Raw genomic sequence first — 14,907 nt, 5'->3', positions numbered from 1 at the left:
CATCACACAGCCCCTCCTGGGCCCATCAAATCAATCATTCATCACAATATGTAAAATTTCAATTTAGTCCTTATAATTGATCATTTTTGCAAAAATTGCTCAAATAAGCTCTAAAAATTATAAAACTTTGCCCCGCGGTCCTTAGAAATATTACTAAGCTATTGCAAAAAGAATCGTAATTTTCTAAGCTACCACGAATATTTTATAGATTTTTAATCCTATTTAAGCACTAGAAAATTACTAAAAAGCAAGGTTCGGGTTTACCTTTGCCGATTCCGACTTGAGGCAGCTGGGATGCGACAATGGTGGGGTAGCCAAAACCTCGATCCAATTTGGACACTTTTCCGGTGGTAGTGCATGCAGCGGAAATTCACAGATCCGGACAACTGTCGAATTTCCGCGAATTGAGGATACCTACACGAAGCCCAATAATAATATATAAAAAATCAGGGGTGTTACAGAAAATATTAGTAAACTTATTTTAGACTTGATCAAAGAGAATAAAATACTAAATTAATATAAAAAAATTATGGAAGCTTGCTAAGGGAATTACACTAACTTTTTTAATTAAAAATTAAACCGGCTAAAATTTTATATAGCAAGTTTGTTTATTGACGCAAACAGCGATAACATCAAACTTTAATCCTCTATAAACTCATTTTCACCCTTCAATTTTATTTATTAATGAAGACAAACATTAATCCTGCTTAATTATATTATTGAGGATCTTATATGGAGCATGAGAACAAGCCAAAAGCAGGATTAATAGTGGTAAAACCTCCATCTAAAAGCTAAATTATGCCCACTCATGTACTTGGATTCATCACTCCCTAAATAAATTGCAGCTTCAGCTACATCTTCTTTTTCAAGTTTCACCCCTTCAAGATTTGAGCATACACCATTAGACCCTCCGTCCTCCTCCATCTTGAAGAAGTTCATTGTCAATGGTGTTTCAGTGAAGTAAGGTGACAAACAATTCACTTGAATCCTAAACCGCCCAAGCTCTGCTGCGGCGTTCTTTGCTAGACCCACAATAGCATGTTTTGTGCCAGTGTATGCATGAGATGCAACCCCACCAACGCTAGAACAAACACTTCATAGCGTAATTATGCTACCTTGACGATTAGGAATCATCACTCGAGCAAGAAAACTCCTATCAGGTTAACCCTCACCACTCGCTCAAAATCAGCTAACTCGTTGTCGATGATGCTGGGTTTGCGTGGATCGCCTACGACTGCATTGTTCACCATTATGTCGAGCTTTCCAAAGGTGGAGATTGCAATATCAACAGCCTTTTCGATGTCGGATTCTATGGTTACATCACAATGCACAAACGCAGCCATATTGGCTCCAAGGTCTTTAGACACTAACTGGCCTAATTCGTCTTGGATATCAGCAATTATTACTTTAGCCCCGTGTTTGCAAAAGCTTCTGGCTATGCACTCACCAATGCTTGTAGCCCCTCCGGTGATTAGTGCTACCTTACCTTCCAACCTACGAAATTTTTAAGTTGATATCAATTAATTTGTTAATTAATTAGTTAAAAATAAATTAATTAAAAATTAATAAATAAATGTACAAATTAAATAAGATTAAAAGTTAATTTTATATTTCTAAGATTTTTTATTAAAAAGTTTAAAATCCATGTTAAATAACGAATTTTTCTTATTTAGACCCAATTCATTATGGACTTAAGATATAATATTAATATGTATAGTGGGATGACTTATTTATTGTAACACCCCTGATTTTTTTTATATATTATTATTGGGCTTCGTGTAGGTATCCTCAATTCACGGAAATTCGACAGTTGTCCGGATCTGTGAATTTCCGGCCAGACAGACCAGCTACCGAAAAAGTCTCCGAATTGGATCGAGGTTTTGGCTACCCCACCATTGTCATGCATCCCGAGCGCGTTCCCGAAGTCGGAATCGGCAAAGGTAAACCCGAACCTTGCTTTTTCGTAATTTTCTAGTGCTTAAATCCATAAAATATTCGTGGTAGCTTAGAAAATTACGATTCTTTTTGCAATAGCTTAGTAATATTTCTAAGGACCGCGGGGCAGAGTTTTATAATTTTTAGAGCTTATTTGAGCAGTTTTTGCAAAAATGATCAATTATAAGGACTAAATTGAAATTTTACATATTGTGATGGATGATTGATTTGGTGGGCCCAGGAGGGGCTGTGTGATGTGATTGAGTTGTGGACATATGGATTGTAAATATAGAAGTGTGTTTTGAGCCATTTTGCAGGTTGGGTAGGTCCTAGGTATAGGGGAGACTCTGCCGGATTTTCGGCACGACTTAGGACGTATTGGTCTTTTTCTTTGTTTGTATTGAGTCAGATTTATTAAATGATTGTAATAAAATTGTCAGGTGAGCGATGACCTTCTTCCTCCGCCCAGCCGCCACAGTGATTGTCGTCAAGTCTGTGAGTAAAATATTACTTTTAATTGTAATGTCGATATTATTATATGTTCAACATGCCCATGCATCACTTATATGCATATATTTATGTAGTAACTCTAGGCACGATTTATGATGCATTGATAAATGTTAAAGTGCCATGATGTTGTTATGGTAATTTGGAGCAGTGTGCGTGCATTGGCGTGCGTGTGATGTGGTGTGGACTATGGATAGGACGGGTAGTCACGGCTTGAGTTCTTCAGGGACGATCCTTCGAGGGTAGTCACGGCTTGAGTTCTTCATTTGGGACCCTCGATTTGGTTTATTAAGCGAAAGTCGGCTTGAGTTCTTCACGCACGGGTTGGATTTAAGAGAGCTGTATAGGGGATCAGCTCCCATATGTTATGATTGATGCTACAGGGTGCGTGAGTGCTCCAAATTACCTTTTTGATGTTATGATGTGAAAATGTTGTTGATGTTGCATTTCACTCTACAGGGTGCATTAGTTTTAGATAGTTATAGAGATTATGGTTAAAATTAATATTTTACTCTCTGAGTCGAACGCTCACTCCTGTTCAATATTTTTTCTCAGGCTACAGGAGGATTTTATTGTGGTTAACCTGCTTTTCTCCTTCGCAGGTTGTTTATCAATAGTTTTGTAATTTTATTTACTCCTAGAATTTTCGCATGTGTTAGAAATATTTAAATGATTCGGGTCTGTAATATAAATTGTCATGTGGACCTGTAAAATTATATGCATGTTTGATGGATTGGATGAGGGAGCTGAGCTCCCATTTATTTTATGCCGATATGAGTATGTGGAGGGTGAGCTGAGCTCCCCAATTGATGATATATTTTGTTTACAGGTCGGGTGAGTCAAAAACTCCCCGTTGAAAGGTCCACTTTATGGCCGGATTCTGTCCGGTTGGTTTCTTGAAATTGGGCCCAAATGGGCCTTAGAGTTGGGTTAATGAACAGTTAGGCTTACTACGGGCCTCGGGGGCTTTAGGCTGGCCCAGGTCCTAGTGCCGGTCCGGCCCATAGGTTGGGTCGTGACAAATGTGGTATCAGAGCTTAGGCTCCAGATTCATAGGGAAAAATTATCTAAGTGTTGGGAAGAGTCTACTATGAGTCACATGCGGAGTATAGGATTCTGTTTCGTCTTTTCCTGTAATTCTTTGTTTCTAGATTCCACGTTATACCTCGGGAAATATAAGATTACCTCAGTTAGTGTCTTGATTTTCGTGGAGTACATAGAAACATGAAATAGATTTAGCAAACTTATTGAGGTCTACGTTGGAAACACGTACTCCAATAAATACTATATTTTCGTCAGTATGGGTTTAAATGGTGTGCCCATTTCGTGCAAGGCACGAGTACATAAAAGTGAGTCTTAAAAGTACAGTTGCCCTAGATAAGGATGAGGATACCATTGCTGGCAGTCATCAGTGGATGACCCAGACAGAATAAGTTTATGATAATAGAAGATTCAAGAGAGATAAGAGATTAAGAGACCTAGTCTGCCAGGACGTATCGTAGTAACTATACAATATTCTCGATGTCTGTTCTGTAAGCTGCAGATTACAGTACCGACATGAGATTATTGTGTAGAGTCGCACTTCACTGTAGTGCTTATGATGAGGATGTTGCGAGCGATCTGCTTTGGTACAAGAATGTCGAGCAGTTCTATATCTGCAAAGGAGTTGGGAACTCCTGGTTAGGGATCTAGAGCTAGAATATCGAAGGTCACAGTTGGGTGGTAACTAGAGTCAGTGACCCAGTTACCCTAGCATGAGCTAGAGTTACAGTAAGAGTTGCAAAGTAAAGGTGACACCTATAGAGTGAGACCATCTAGTCTTCGGTATGGAATTTTGGATGGTTTTTTGCAGTATGACAAACATTTGGTTAGAACTTAGTGAGAATAGTATACCTTGTGTGTATCAGTATGAAATAAAGTACAACCCTACTACCTAGGGAAAGTCGGAACTATGAATTGATGATTCACAGAGCTATAATATGATAGGAGAGTCATTAATTTGACATGGTTTTGGGCAAGGTGGTAAATGTAGTATCTTTGTTGCAGCAAGTTAGGGTATAGTCCTATCTTTTCAGAAGGGATCGAAAGTTATTACTAATAATGGTGACCAACAAAATAGTACCGGATGGGACTGTAGAGTGTGGTAGAGAGAAGTTGGCTCAGGTATCCTGCGGAGGATGCAAGTTCTATTATAAGAATCATATATAATCAGATCACGATGGATGTAAATCCTTTGAATTGGATGCCGTCAGTTTGAGTGCCCGGAACCTTAAGTTTTGGCTAATTGAGTAAACATGGATAATAATAATAATAACAAATAAATAAAATTACTACAGAATCAGTTCTCGAGGTGGTAAGGGTATTATGTAAGCTAAAGGATAAGAATAGAGATTAGACAATAAAAGTATGATGTAATTTCTTGAGTTCCTTTCTAATTTCAAATTATTCAAAACAATAGTATAATCTAATTATAATAGTGTTAAGAGTAATAAATTAGCGAAGATAAATCACGTAAGGCCAATGGATAAAAAAGTGCGAGAATGAAAGTTTGGACAATTGATTGCGGATGCAATATAATCTAAATGCTAGTGGAAGTACTAGCTAGAGTGGTCAAAGGACCAAATCTGAGTATACAGACATATGATAACGCGATAGAGACTACGAAGATATAGTTAGCAAATGCGGCTATTATGTTAGGAAGAAGAATGGAACCGAGGATAGAATAGTCAAGTTATATTTTGGGTAAGACAAAGGAAATAAATGAAAGGACAACCTAAAGAGCGCATAATAAAAGGAACAAAGTTAAGATATAGGATAGGCTAAGTGTTATTCTTGGCAAGGAGAATGACAAGGATGGAAAACCCAAAATGGGACCACATTAGTGAGAAAAGTGATGGAGGTATGGAATACAATAATAATGAGTAAATGTTAGAAGGTGTGCGATGGTATTGCGGACTACCTAAATAGGTAGAGAAAGAGAAGTTAGTAAGCAGTAAGTTGAATAAAAGTCAGTCTAAGGGATAAAATAGGTAAGAATATAGTAAAATAATGATAGATAATGACACATAGGTTTTAGGTTAGACTTTTGAGATAGTGAGAAGGTAGTTAGAGGTTCGTTATGAATGTCAGGCAAATATTTTTAGTGTGATCAACAGAATCACTTTGCAGTGACGCAATAACGATAGAGCAACAGTAGGGGTAGAATAAAAAGTGACAAGTATGGATGGTAATAAATCACTAGAAAGTTTAAGGATCAAATTAATGACCATAGATAAGGGTGGAATTAGTGTTTGAAGAATCTATTAGCGAGAGAAATCTTTCAGGATTCAATAAGGGTTAAGGGCACAATATAAACGATGATAGATATGAATCATAGGTCGAGTATAAGTAAAGTTAATAAATTATAAAATATTATGTCATGAAGGACGATGGTATAGTAAAGGGTTCATGCAGATGATACCTTATAGGTAGAGCACAATTGTGCTAGGAGATGATGAAATTTGAAGAGAAAAACTAAGAAACATAGGTTAAACATTATTATATGGACAATCGGGCGTAGTTGAATATAGAGGATATTTTTCTTTCTTTTCAAGTTTAGCTCGTGTTTTTGATTCCAGAGCGTTATATAAGGAGCAGAGCGAGGCAAGGAGACCTAGTTATTTGAGATTTTGATAGGCACCAATTCATATACAATTTCCTGATATGAGAATGACAGTAAGTGCATACCTAGTGTTAAGTATGAAAGGACGATCAGAGTAATGACAGGAGTTAAATTGAGTTAGCTACTAAGGCTTGCGACTGTTTTAAACTATGAGCTAGATGAAGTACTATTTATGGATGAGTTTCAATAGATGAAATTGTTGCTGATGGGTAATTTGAGGTTGAAGTTTAGAAAGCTATGGGCAGTATATATGATTATATTAAGGAGAATGAACACGTGAAGTATCTTGTTTGGAATTAAGGCATGACACATATTTCCTACAGAAGTGTTAGTTCGGATGGAACTTATAGTTTATGGGGCTCATATTCATCCAGATAAGCAATTTCCTACTAATTTGGTAGGGAATGATAATGTTCGATAGTTAAGTTGGAAAAAGGGGTACAAAAAAAAATTCTCTATGGGTAATTATAAGTGTTACATAAGGTGAAGAATGTGCTGGTAGGAGTAAATCATAGGGTTAGAATTCTCGAAGTAATGAAACTAGTAATCAAGATAAGACTAAGAAATAAAAAGAAAGTTAAAGTTGATGATGGGATAGACATCTTTGAAGGAAAAGGTGTAAAGATGAGATAGGACTAAAATTAAGGAATAAGTACAGCAGGTTGAAAAGATACCAACAATACCAAAAATAGGAAAAGGGAAGTGGATAAGATCCAAAGGACAGGAAGAGAGCTCGATAGAGTCAGTTATAATGATGAGGATAAGGAGTGTCTAACCACTGCCCCTGTGTTAACACTACCTATGAGCGGTGAAGGATACACCGTGTACTGTGACGCCTCCAGAGTTGGCCTAGGGTGTGTTTTGATGCGGAATGGAAAAGTAGTGGCTTATGCTTCAAGGCAACTGAAGAGGCATGAGCAGAATTATCCTACCCATGATTTGGAAATGGCGGCTGTAGTCTTTGCACTAAAAATCTGGAGACACTACTTGTATGGTGAAGTGTGCGAGATATACACCGACCATAAGAGTTTGAAGTACATCTTCCAACAGAGGGATTTAAACTTGAGACAGAGGAGATGGATGGAGCTTCTGGAAAACTATGATTGCACCATCGGTACCACCTGGGAAGGCCAATGTAGTAGCAGATGCTTTAGCGAGAAAATCTTACGCGGTTTGGCGCACATTTCAACAGAGAAGAGACCGTTGATTCAGAAGTACATGAGTTAATGGATCAAGGTTTAATCCTAGATCTTTCGGATGAGGGGTCTTGTTGGCTCATTTTTCGGTGAGGCGGACTTGCGAGATAGAGTTAGAGTTTCCCAATACGAGACCAACAATTAATGAAGATCATAGAAAGAGTACAGAAGGTGAAGGTGGTGAGTTTGGATTTGCCAATGATGGTGCCCTAGTGCAAGGTTCTAGGATGTATGTGCCCGATGTGGACAATCTCGAGATGAAATCATGCGAGAGGCACACTATACAACTGCAATGTCCACCCTGAGTTCCACCAAGATGTACCATGATGTGAAAGATAGCTATTGGTGGAATGGCATGAAGAGAGACATAGCGGACTTTGTGTCCAAGTGCTTGACTTGTCGGAAGGTGAAGTTTGAACACCGAGACCGTCGGGAAGTTGCAAGAGCTCCTATCCCCGAATGAAAGTGGGAAATGATTTCTATGGATTTTGTGGTAGGTTGCCTCGTACCACGCGAGGATATGATTCGATATGGGTAATTGTAGACCGCCTAACCAAATCGGCTCACTTCTTGCCTGTGAAGACTACATATTACGTGGCACAAGACGCGGCTCTACATTCGAGAAATAGTCGATTGCATAGAGTTCGCTTTCATAATATCCGACGTAGGGTCCCATTCACTTTCGGTTTTGGAGAAAGTTGCAGGAGGCACTTGGCACACGATTGAACTTCAAGACGGCTTTCCACCCTCGCATGCAGACGACAAATTGAAGGATAATCCAAACATCGAAGACATGCTTCGCATGAGTGTTTTGGATTTTGGAGGTCAATGGGATGAGCGGCTAGCTTTGGTGGAGTTTGCCTACAACAACGATTATCACTCCAAAGATAGGATGCCACCCTATGAGGCACTATATGGAAGAAAGTGTAGGTCTCCTCGTGTTGGATAAAAATGGGGAAGCGAAGGTGCATGATGTAGACCTAGTGCGGTACACTTGAGAGATAGTTCCTTTAATCGAGAACGATCTTGACTTTCGATGGCGTAAGAGTTATGCAGACCCCAGACGGAGGGATATGGAGTTTGCAGTGGGCGACTATGTGTTCCTGAAGGTTTCTCCAATGAAGGGAGTCATGAGATTTGGAAAGAAGGGCAAGTTGGCACCTCGGTATATTGGACCTTTTGAGGTTACTGATAGAGTTGGAGCAGTTGCCTACCGGTTGGAGCTACCACCTAATCTTTCTCACGTTCATCCCGTGTTTCACATCTCCATGCTCAGGAAATACATTCTCGATCCTTCTCATGTATTACAGTCGGATGTAATAGAACTAAAGGAGAACTTGACATTTGAGGAGCAACCTGTAGCCATAGTGGACTACCAAGTGAGACAGCTAAGATCAAAACAGATCTCTATAGTTAAGGTTTTGTGGAGGAGCCAGTCAGTGGAAGAGTGCACCTGGGAGTCAGAACGGGACATGCGTAGCAAGTACCCTTATCTGTTCAATGTGTAATCATGTACTTTATTCTGCTTTGTGTAAAATTCGAGGACGAATTTTCTGTAAGGGAGGAAGAATGTAACACCCCTGATTTTTTTATATATTATTATTGGGCTTCGTGTAGGTATCCTCAATTCGCGGAAATTCGACAGTTGTCCTGGATGCGTGAATTTCCCGGCGAACAGACCACTGAAAAAGTCTCCGAATTGGATCGAGGTTTTGGCTACCCCACCATTGTCATGCATCCCGAGCGCGTTCCCGAAGTCGGAATCAGCAAAGGTAAACCCGAACCTTGCTTTTTCGTAATTTTCTAGTGCTTAAATCCATAAAATATTCGTGGTAGCTTAGAAAATTACGATTCTTTTTGCAATAGCTTAGTAATATTTCTAAGGACCGCGGGGCAGAGTTTTATAATTTTTAGAGCTTATTTGAGCGTTTTGCAAAAATGATCAATTATAAGGACTAAATTGAAATTTTACATATTGTGATGGATGATTGATTTGGTGGGCCCAGGAGGGGCTGTGTGATGTGATTGAGTTGTGGACATATGGATTGTAAATATAGAAGTGTGTTTTGAGCCATTTTGCAGGTTGGGTAGGTCCTAGGTATAGGGGAGACTCTGCCGGATTTTCGGCACGACTTAGGACGTAATTGGTCTTTTCTTTGTTTGTGTTGAGTCGATTTATTAAATGATTGTAATAAAATTGTCGGGTGAGCCGACATGACCTTCTTCCTCCGCCCGCCACGATGATTGTCGTCAAGTCTGTGAGTAAAATATTATTTTTAATTGTAATTTCGATATTATTATATGTTCAACATGCCCATGCATCACTTATATGCATATATTTATGTAGTTAAACTCTAGGCACGATTTATGATGCATTGATAAATGTTAAAGTGCCATGATGTTGTTGTGGTAATTTGGAGCAGTGTGCGTGCGTTGGCGTGCGTGTGATGTGGTGTGGACTATGGATAGGACGGGTAGTCACGGCTTGAGTTCTTCTGGGACCCGATCCTTCGAGGGGTAGTCACGGCTTGAGTTCTTCATTTGGGACCCTCGATTTGGTTTATTAAGCGAAAGTCCGGCTTGAGTTCTTCACGCACCGAGTTGGATTTAAGAGAGTCAGTATAGGATCGGCTCCATATGTTATGATTGATGCTACAGGGTGCGTGTGTGCTCCAAATTAACTTTTTTATGTTATAATGTGAAATTGTTGTTGATGTTGCTTTTCACTCTTCAGGGTGCCTTAATTTTAGATAGTTATAGAGATTATGGTTAAAATTGATATTTTACTCTCGAGTCGACGCTCACTCTGTTCAATATTTTTTCTCAGCTCTGAGGATTTTATTGTGGTTAACACGCTTTTCTCCTTCGCAGGTTGTTTATCAATAGTTTTGTAATTTTATTTACTCCTAGAATTTTCGCATGTGTTAGAAATATTTAAATGATTCGGGTCTGTAATATAAATTGTCATGTGGACCTGTAAAATTATATGCATGTTTGATGGATTGGATGAGGGAGCTGAGCTCCCATTTATTTTATGCCGATATGAGTATGTGGAGGGTGAGCTGAGCTCCCCAATTGATGATATATTTTGTTTACAGGTCGGGTGAGTCAAAAACTCCCCGTTGAAAGGTCCACTTTATGGCCGGATTCTGTCCGGTTGGTTTCTTGAAATTGGGCCCAAATGGGCCTTAGAGTTGGGTTAATGAACAGTTAGGCTTACTACGGGCCTCGGGGGCTTTAGGCTGGCCCAGGTCCTAGTGCCGATCCGGCCCATAGGTTGGGTCGTGACATTTATTGAATACGTGGGTCTCACATATTTATATATTAAATCTATAATGAATTGGATTTAGGTAAAGATTTTCCATTAAGTAATCATTCATTAAATAAAGATTCATTATATATATATGCGAGATTAGACTATATATGTGTGTGAATTACTTAATCAATCTGATATATATTGTTTTGATTAGAAATATAGTCTTGGTCACTAATCAAGAACAACTGCATGAAAAGTCATGTATATTGTCGAAAAGGTGATAAAAATTCAAAAGTCATGTATATTAGTTAAATGTGACAAAATTCAAAAATCATGTACATTGATTAAAAGATACAACTACGTAAACAGATGCAACTATTTTTAATAGTTATATACGTGAAGTGATGAAATTAGTAGCCAAAAAATGCCATAACTTATATATACTCTAGTTTTTGTCTTCATTAGTAATAGAAGAGAAAAAATATAAAGAAAAGTGTAAAGTGTGTACGCTAAGTGGTGATACATTGGCTTTTGTTCTTGGCATCCCTCTCACTTGATTTATTTGTGGAGCAATAATTATTCTACGAATAGGGTACATATCTAGGCTATAATTCATGATTATATTCATGTAATTTTATAGTTAATTAGTGAAATAAATATGGTGGAGATCTTAAGGTTGCATAAATATGAGTTAAAACTCATGTAATTGAATTTATATGTTGGATCTTATGTTTTTCTTCGTTGGTATCAAAGCCCTAACATTTGTTTCTTATTCTAATTAACATGTATAATTTGTTTATAGCATATTTTATTACTGATCATTGATGTTATTTTTTAAATAGTTTCTTCCTCTGTCCATAATTGTTTTGGATTAGTTTTAAATATATCTATGTTCTTTAAAAGATTATGAATATGCAAACTTAATTTTGAAGTTTTGAATCTGTAAAATTTTGTTTTACAAAATTTTTTTTAAATAAAAAAAGATATTTAAAAAAAATGGTATTTGTACTACCTTTTGCGTTTGGGTTCTAGAGGAAGAAGAAGGTCTTTTAGGTCATGCCCCTCATTATTCAAATAAATTATAAGTTACGCCATTTAAAGTGTTGCTCTCGATTTTCAGAGTTTTTACAAAAATGTCACCGCTGCCTATTTATGAAATTGCCACCAGTAATGTGGCTGCAAATGGCTCTTGATTTTGTTTAAAATCATAGCTTTGCCATCATTATAAATTCCTTGTCCCCAATTGCACCTGTTTTTCCCATTTTGATTAAAGTGTAAATTGCAAAATTTTTATGTTTTGTGAAAAATTAGATTTTAAAAATTTTTTTTTAACAAATAAATTTGTAATTTTGTTTTAGTTCAATTGGGACATTAATTAAAGGGCAATTGAACAAAGAATTTATTGAAGTTTTTTAAATTTAATATTAATTTTAGAAATTAATTTCTAAAATTAATTGAGGGCAATTAAAAAATAAATTATTTAAATTAAATTGTTTAATTTAATATTTAATTTTAGAAAATTTGTTTTCTAAGATTAAGATGGTAAACAATAAGGCATATTAAATTAATTTGATGAATTTAATTAAAATCAGTTTTTAATTAATTTCATTAAAATTGATTGTAGTAATTCTAAAATTGTTTTAGAATTAATATTCCTAATATAGTTAGGAAATAAAATTAAAAGTGTTATTCATTTATATTTTAGAAAAAGAGTTTCTATAATTATATGGGGTATTTTGATAAATTAAATTAAAATTAATTTTAATCGATTTCATTGAAAATTAATTTTAACTTCTAAATTTGTTTTAGAATTTTATATCTCTAATTGGAATATAGATTGAATTAAATTATTTATTTTATATGAATATATTTAATATGAATATGAAATTTTTTATTGTTTTATTTCACTTGTGCTAATAGATATTTTTGTAGATGTCCTTATAAAATTATTTATATGTAAATAATGATGCATATGAAATAAGTAATTAATTGCATTAAACTTATTGCACATTAGAATCTTAGATGATAAGTGGATATTTAGTGAACTTTCGATTCTTAGTCTAATATGAAATAAGTATTAACATAATTAATTAATAGGATATTTATGTATATGAATTTAATATTTATTACATATTGTCTCATATTAATTTATATTTTATATATCAATATGAAATTTTCATATGTCCTGAAAAAGTGAGACTCTTAATTTGTCTATTACCTATTGGGGTGATATGTTGCTTATTGTCGAATTTGTCCCTTAATCAAGTACCTCCAATATTAATTACTATGACTCCATATGAGAATGAGTTAATAGAAAACCCGACTTAAGTTTTTTTAATTTTTTGAAACCTTGGGGTGTGTTACTTTTGTTCACAGTTCTTCTCTTAAATATGGAAAATTAAGTCAAAGGAGAAGGAAATATATCTTTATAAAATACTCAGAACACTAAAAAAAACATGTATTTCTGGGAGAACAAAATAGTGAGACAGTAACTAAATTTAAATTACGAGATGTCACATTCTTAGATAATGATCTTTCTCAATAGGGTGAGATAGGTCAAGACTAAGATCTATATGAAATTGAAGACCAAACCGCTTCTGCTATACAAACTCAAATAGATTCTTTTTCAAGTGGGATTATTTTAACTGATAATATAACATGTTTCAATTGCCATCAAAATACAACTTAGAGTGAATCAATATAATATTGTTGGTCTTAGTGGGAGTAACATAAATATTATCAAGTCAATTTATCAATCTCAATCACGATTATTGAGTTGTGTGCACGTTCCCCATCGTCATTTTGAGATCGAAGGGAAAGCATTTATAGTTACTCGACAAGATAAAGAAAGAAGTGATCATAAGCTCATTACTCATGTGCCTTGCCAGGGATGAATGGATGAATGCAATAGAAGAAATATCTAATAAATCAAATCAAGCCAAGGGCATGATTTATCAAAAAGGAGCAAATAGGAAAAGTTCCTTATGGTAATGCAATTGATAATCTGATATGCACTTTGTACTAGACTAAGGTATCTATAAGCATATTGATATTAAATATAATTTTGTTAGAAACATTTTTGCAAAGAAAGATATGAACATGAGGTACATATCTATGCATGATATGTTAACCTATTGTAAAAGATGTTTATAATAGGCATGTTAAATCTTTGAGTTTGTTTAGATGTTGTTGTACTTGTATTATTATATTTTTCCCAAACATGTTCATATGCCTAAATTATTTTATCAATTCATATATATGTGTGTGTATGTATGTTTAGAACATATATTAGAACTTGAGAAGTAAGAAGTATGTCAAATGGATAAAAAATTCACCTTTTCACGTAGGCAATCGCCTCCATAGCTTTAGTGAGGGATGAGATAGTTATAAGCTTATTATCATTCATGTAATAATAATAAAGAGCTCAAAGTTTATAACATGAAATGTTGCCTCAAAAAAGAGACAAGGAACTAGGGTTATTATAAGCTAAGTAATTGCATTGACCATATGTAATTTGAGTCATGTTATCTATTTTGAATGTCAGATGTGAGTTTTGATGTGATACACAAGTCAACTCAAAGTTAGATATTAGAGTGTCTGAACTATCATCTGTACGGTATTTAATAAAGCATATGCTTCATGGGAAAGGAATAAATACCATAGCATGTGATTTATACCACATGTGCAATTTGTGTCCATCAAGGATAATACAAGTGTGATCTCTACTTTGTATTGTATGAGACCCTAAAGATTACTCATAATCTTTAGATAGCACCTTAATGACTCTAATCAATTACTCAAGACTTAGTTTATGTTTACTATCTTAGGGCGTTGCACGATGTAAGATTCGGTCTAGAAGGGGCACTCCTAGAAAAACAAGTTAAATTAAGTTGAGAGTATCATGAAAAGAGAAAGATCATTGGAATTTTTATATTAGTCTATGTTCATAGGTCGACCAATTATGTTTATCATTGCGATAAAGACATAATTTTGAACTCAAGATATATGAATGAAATTAGAAGAGATATGAATGTAATAAATTATCTGGGGTATTTGCATACTGCATCTACTCTAAGCTCCATAAATCGAGATGCTATATTATTCTAATAGGTATATGGCAATCGAGCTCTTGAAGTATGCACTGGTTACATGGTTCATTTGTGAAGTATGAAATTTGTAAAATTTAAAATGAGAGTTTACTCATCATGTGTGAGTGAAAGATATTAGAAATATGATCTAGGTCACCCAAGTAAGTCAATCCGAATCCAATAGACTTGAATCCAAAATCAAGAACAATCGAATGAAAAGTTATGTACGGTGCCAAAAGGTGGCAAAAACACAAAGTCATGCAT

General features: G+C 35.6%; 1 protein-coding gene across 1 annotated transcript; it reads right to left on the bottom strand.

The window, feature by feature from the left end:
- Positions 1-728: 728 nt before the first annotated feature.
- LOC110642240 (secoisolariciresinol dehydrogenase) lies at positions 729-13,916 on the bottom strand. The gene is given in 4 exon segments (XM_058138960.1): positions 729-788; positions 790-1,145; positions 1,148-1,494; positions 13,891-13,916. Coding segments are annotated over 4 exon segments (789 nt in total).
- Positions 13,917-14,907: the final 991 nt, after the last annotated feature.

The sequence above is a fragment of the Hevea brasiliensis genome, chromosome 17 (assembly GCF_030052815.1).
Source record: "Hevea brasiliensis isolate MT/VB/25A 57/8 chromosome 17, ASM3005281v1, whole genome shotgun sequence".
Classification (NCBI taxonomy): Eukaryota; Viridiplantae; Streptophyta; class Magnoliopsida; order Malpighiales; family Euphorbiaceae; genus Hevea; species Hevea brasiliensis.
Note: the sequence above shows the minus strand (reverse complement) of the source record. Positions and strands in the feature narration are given on the sequence as shown.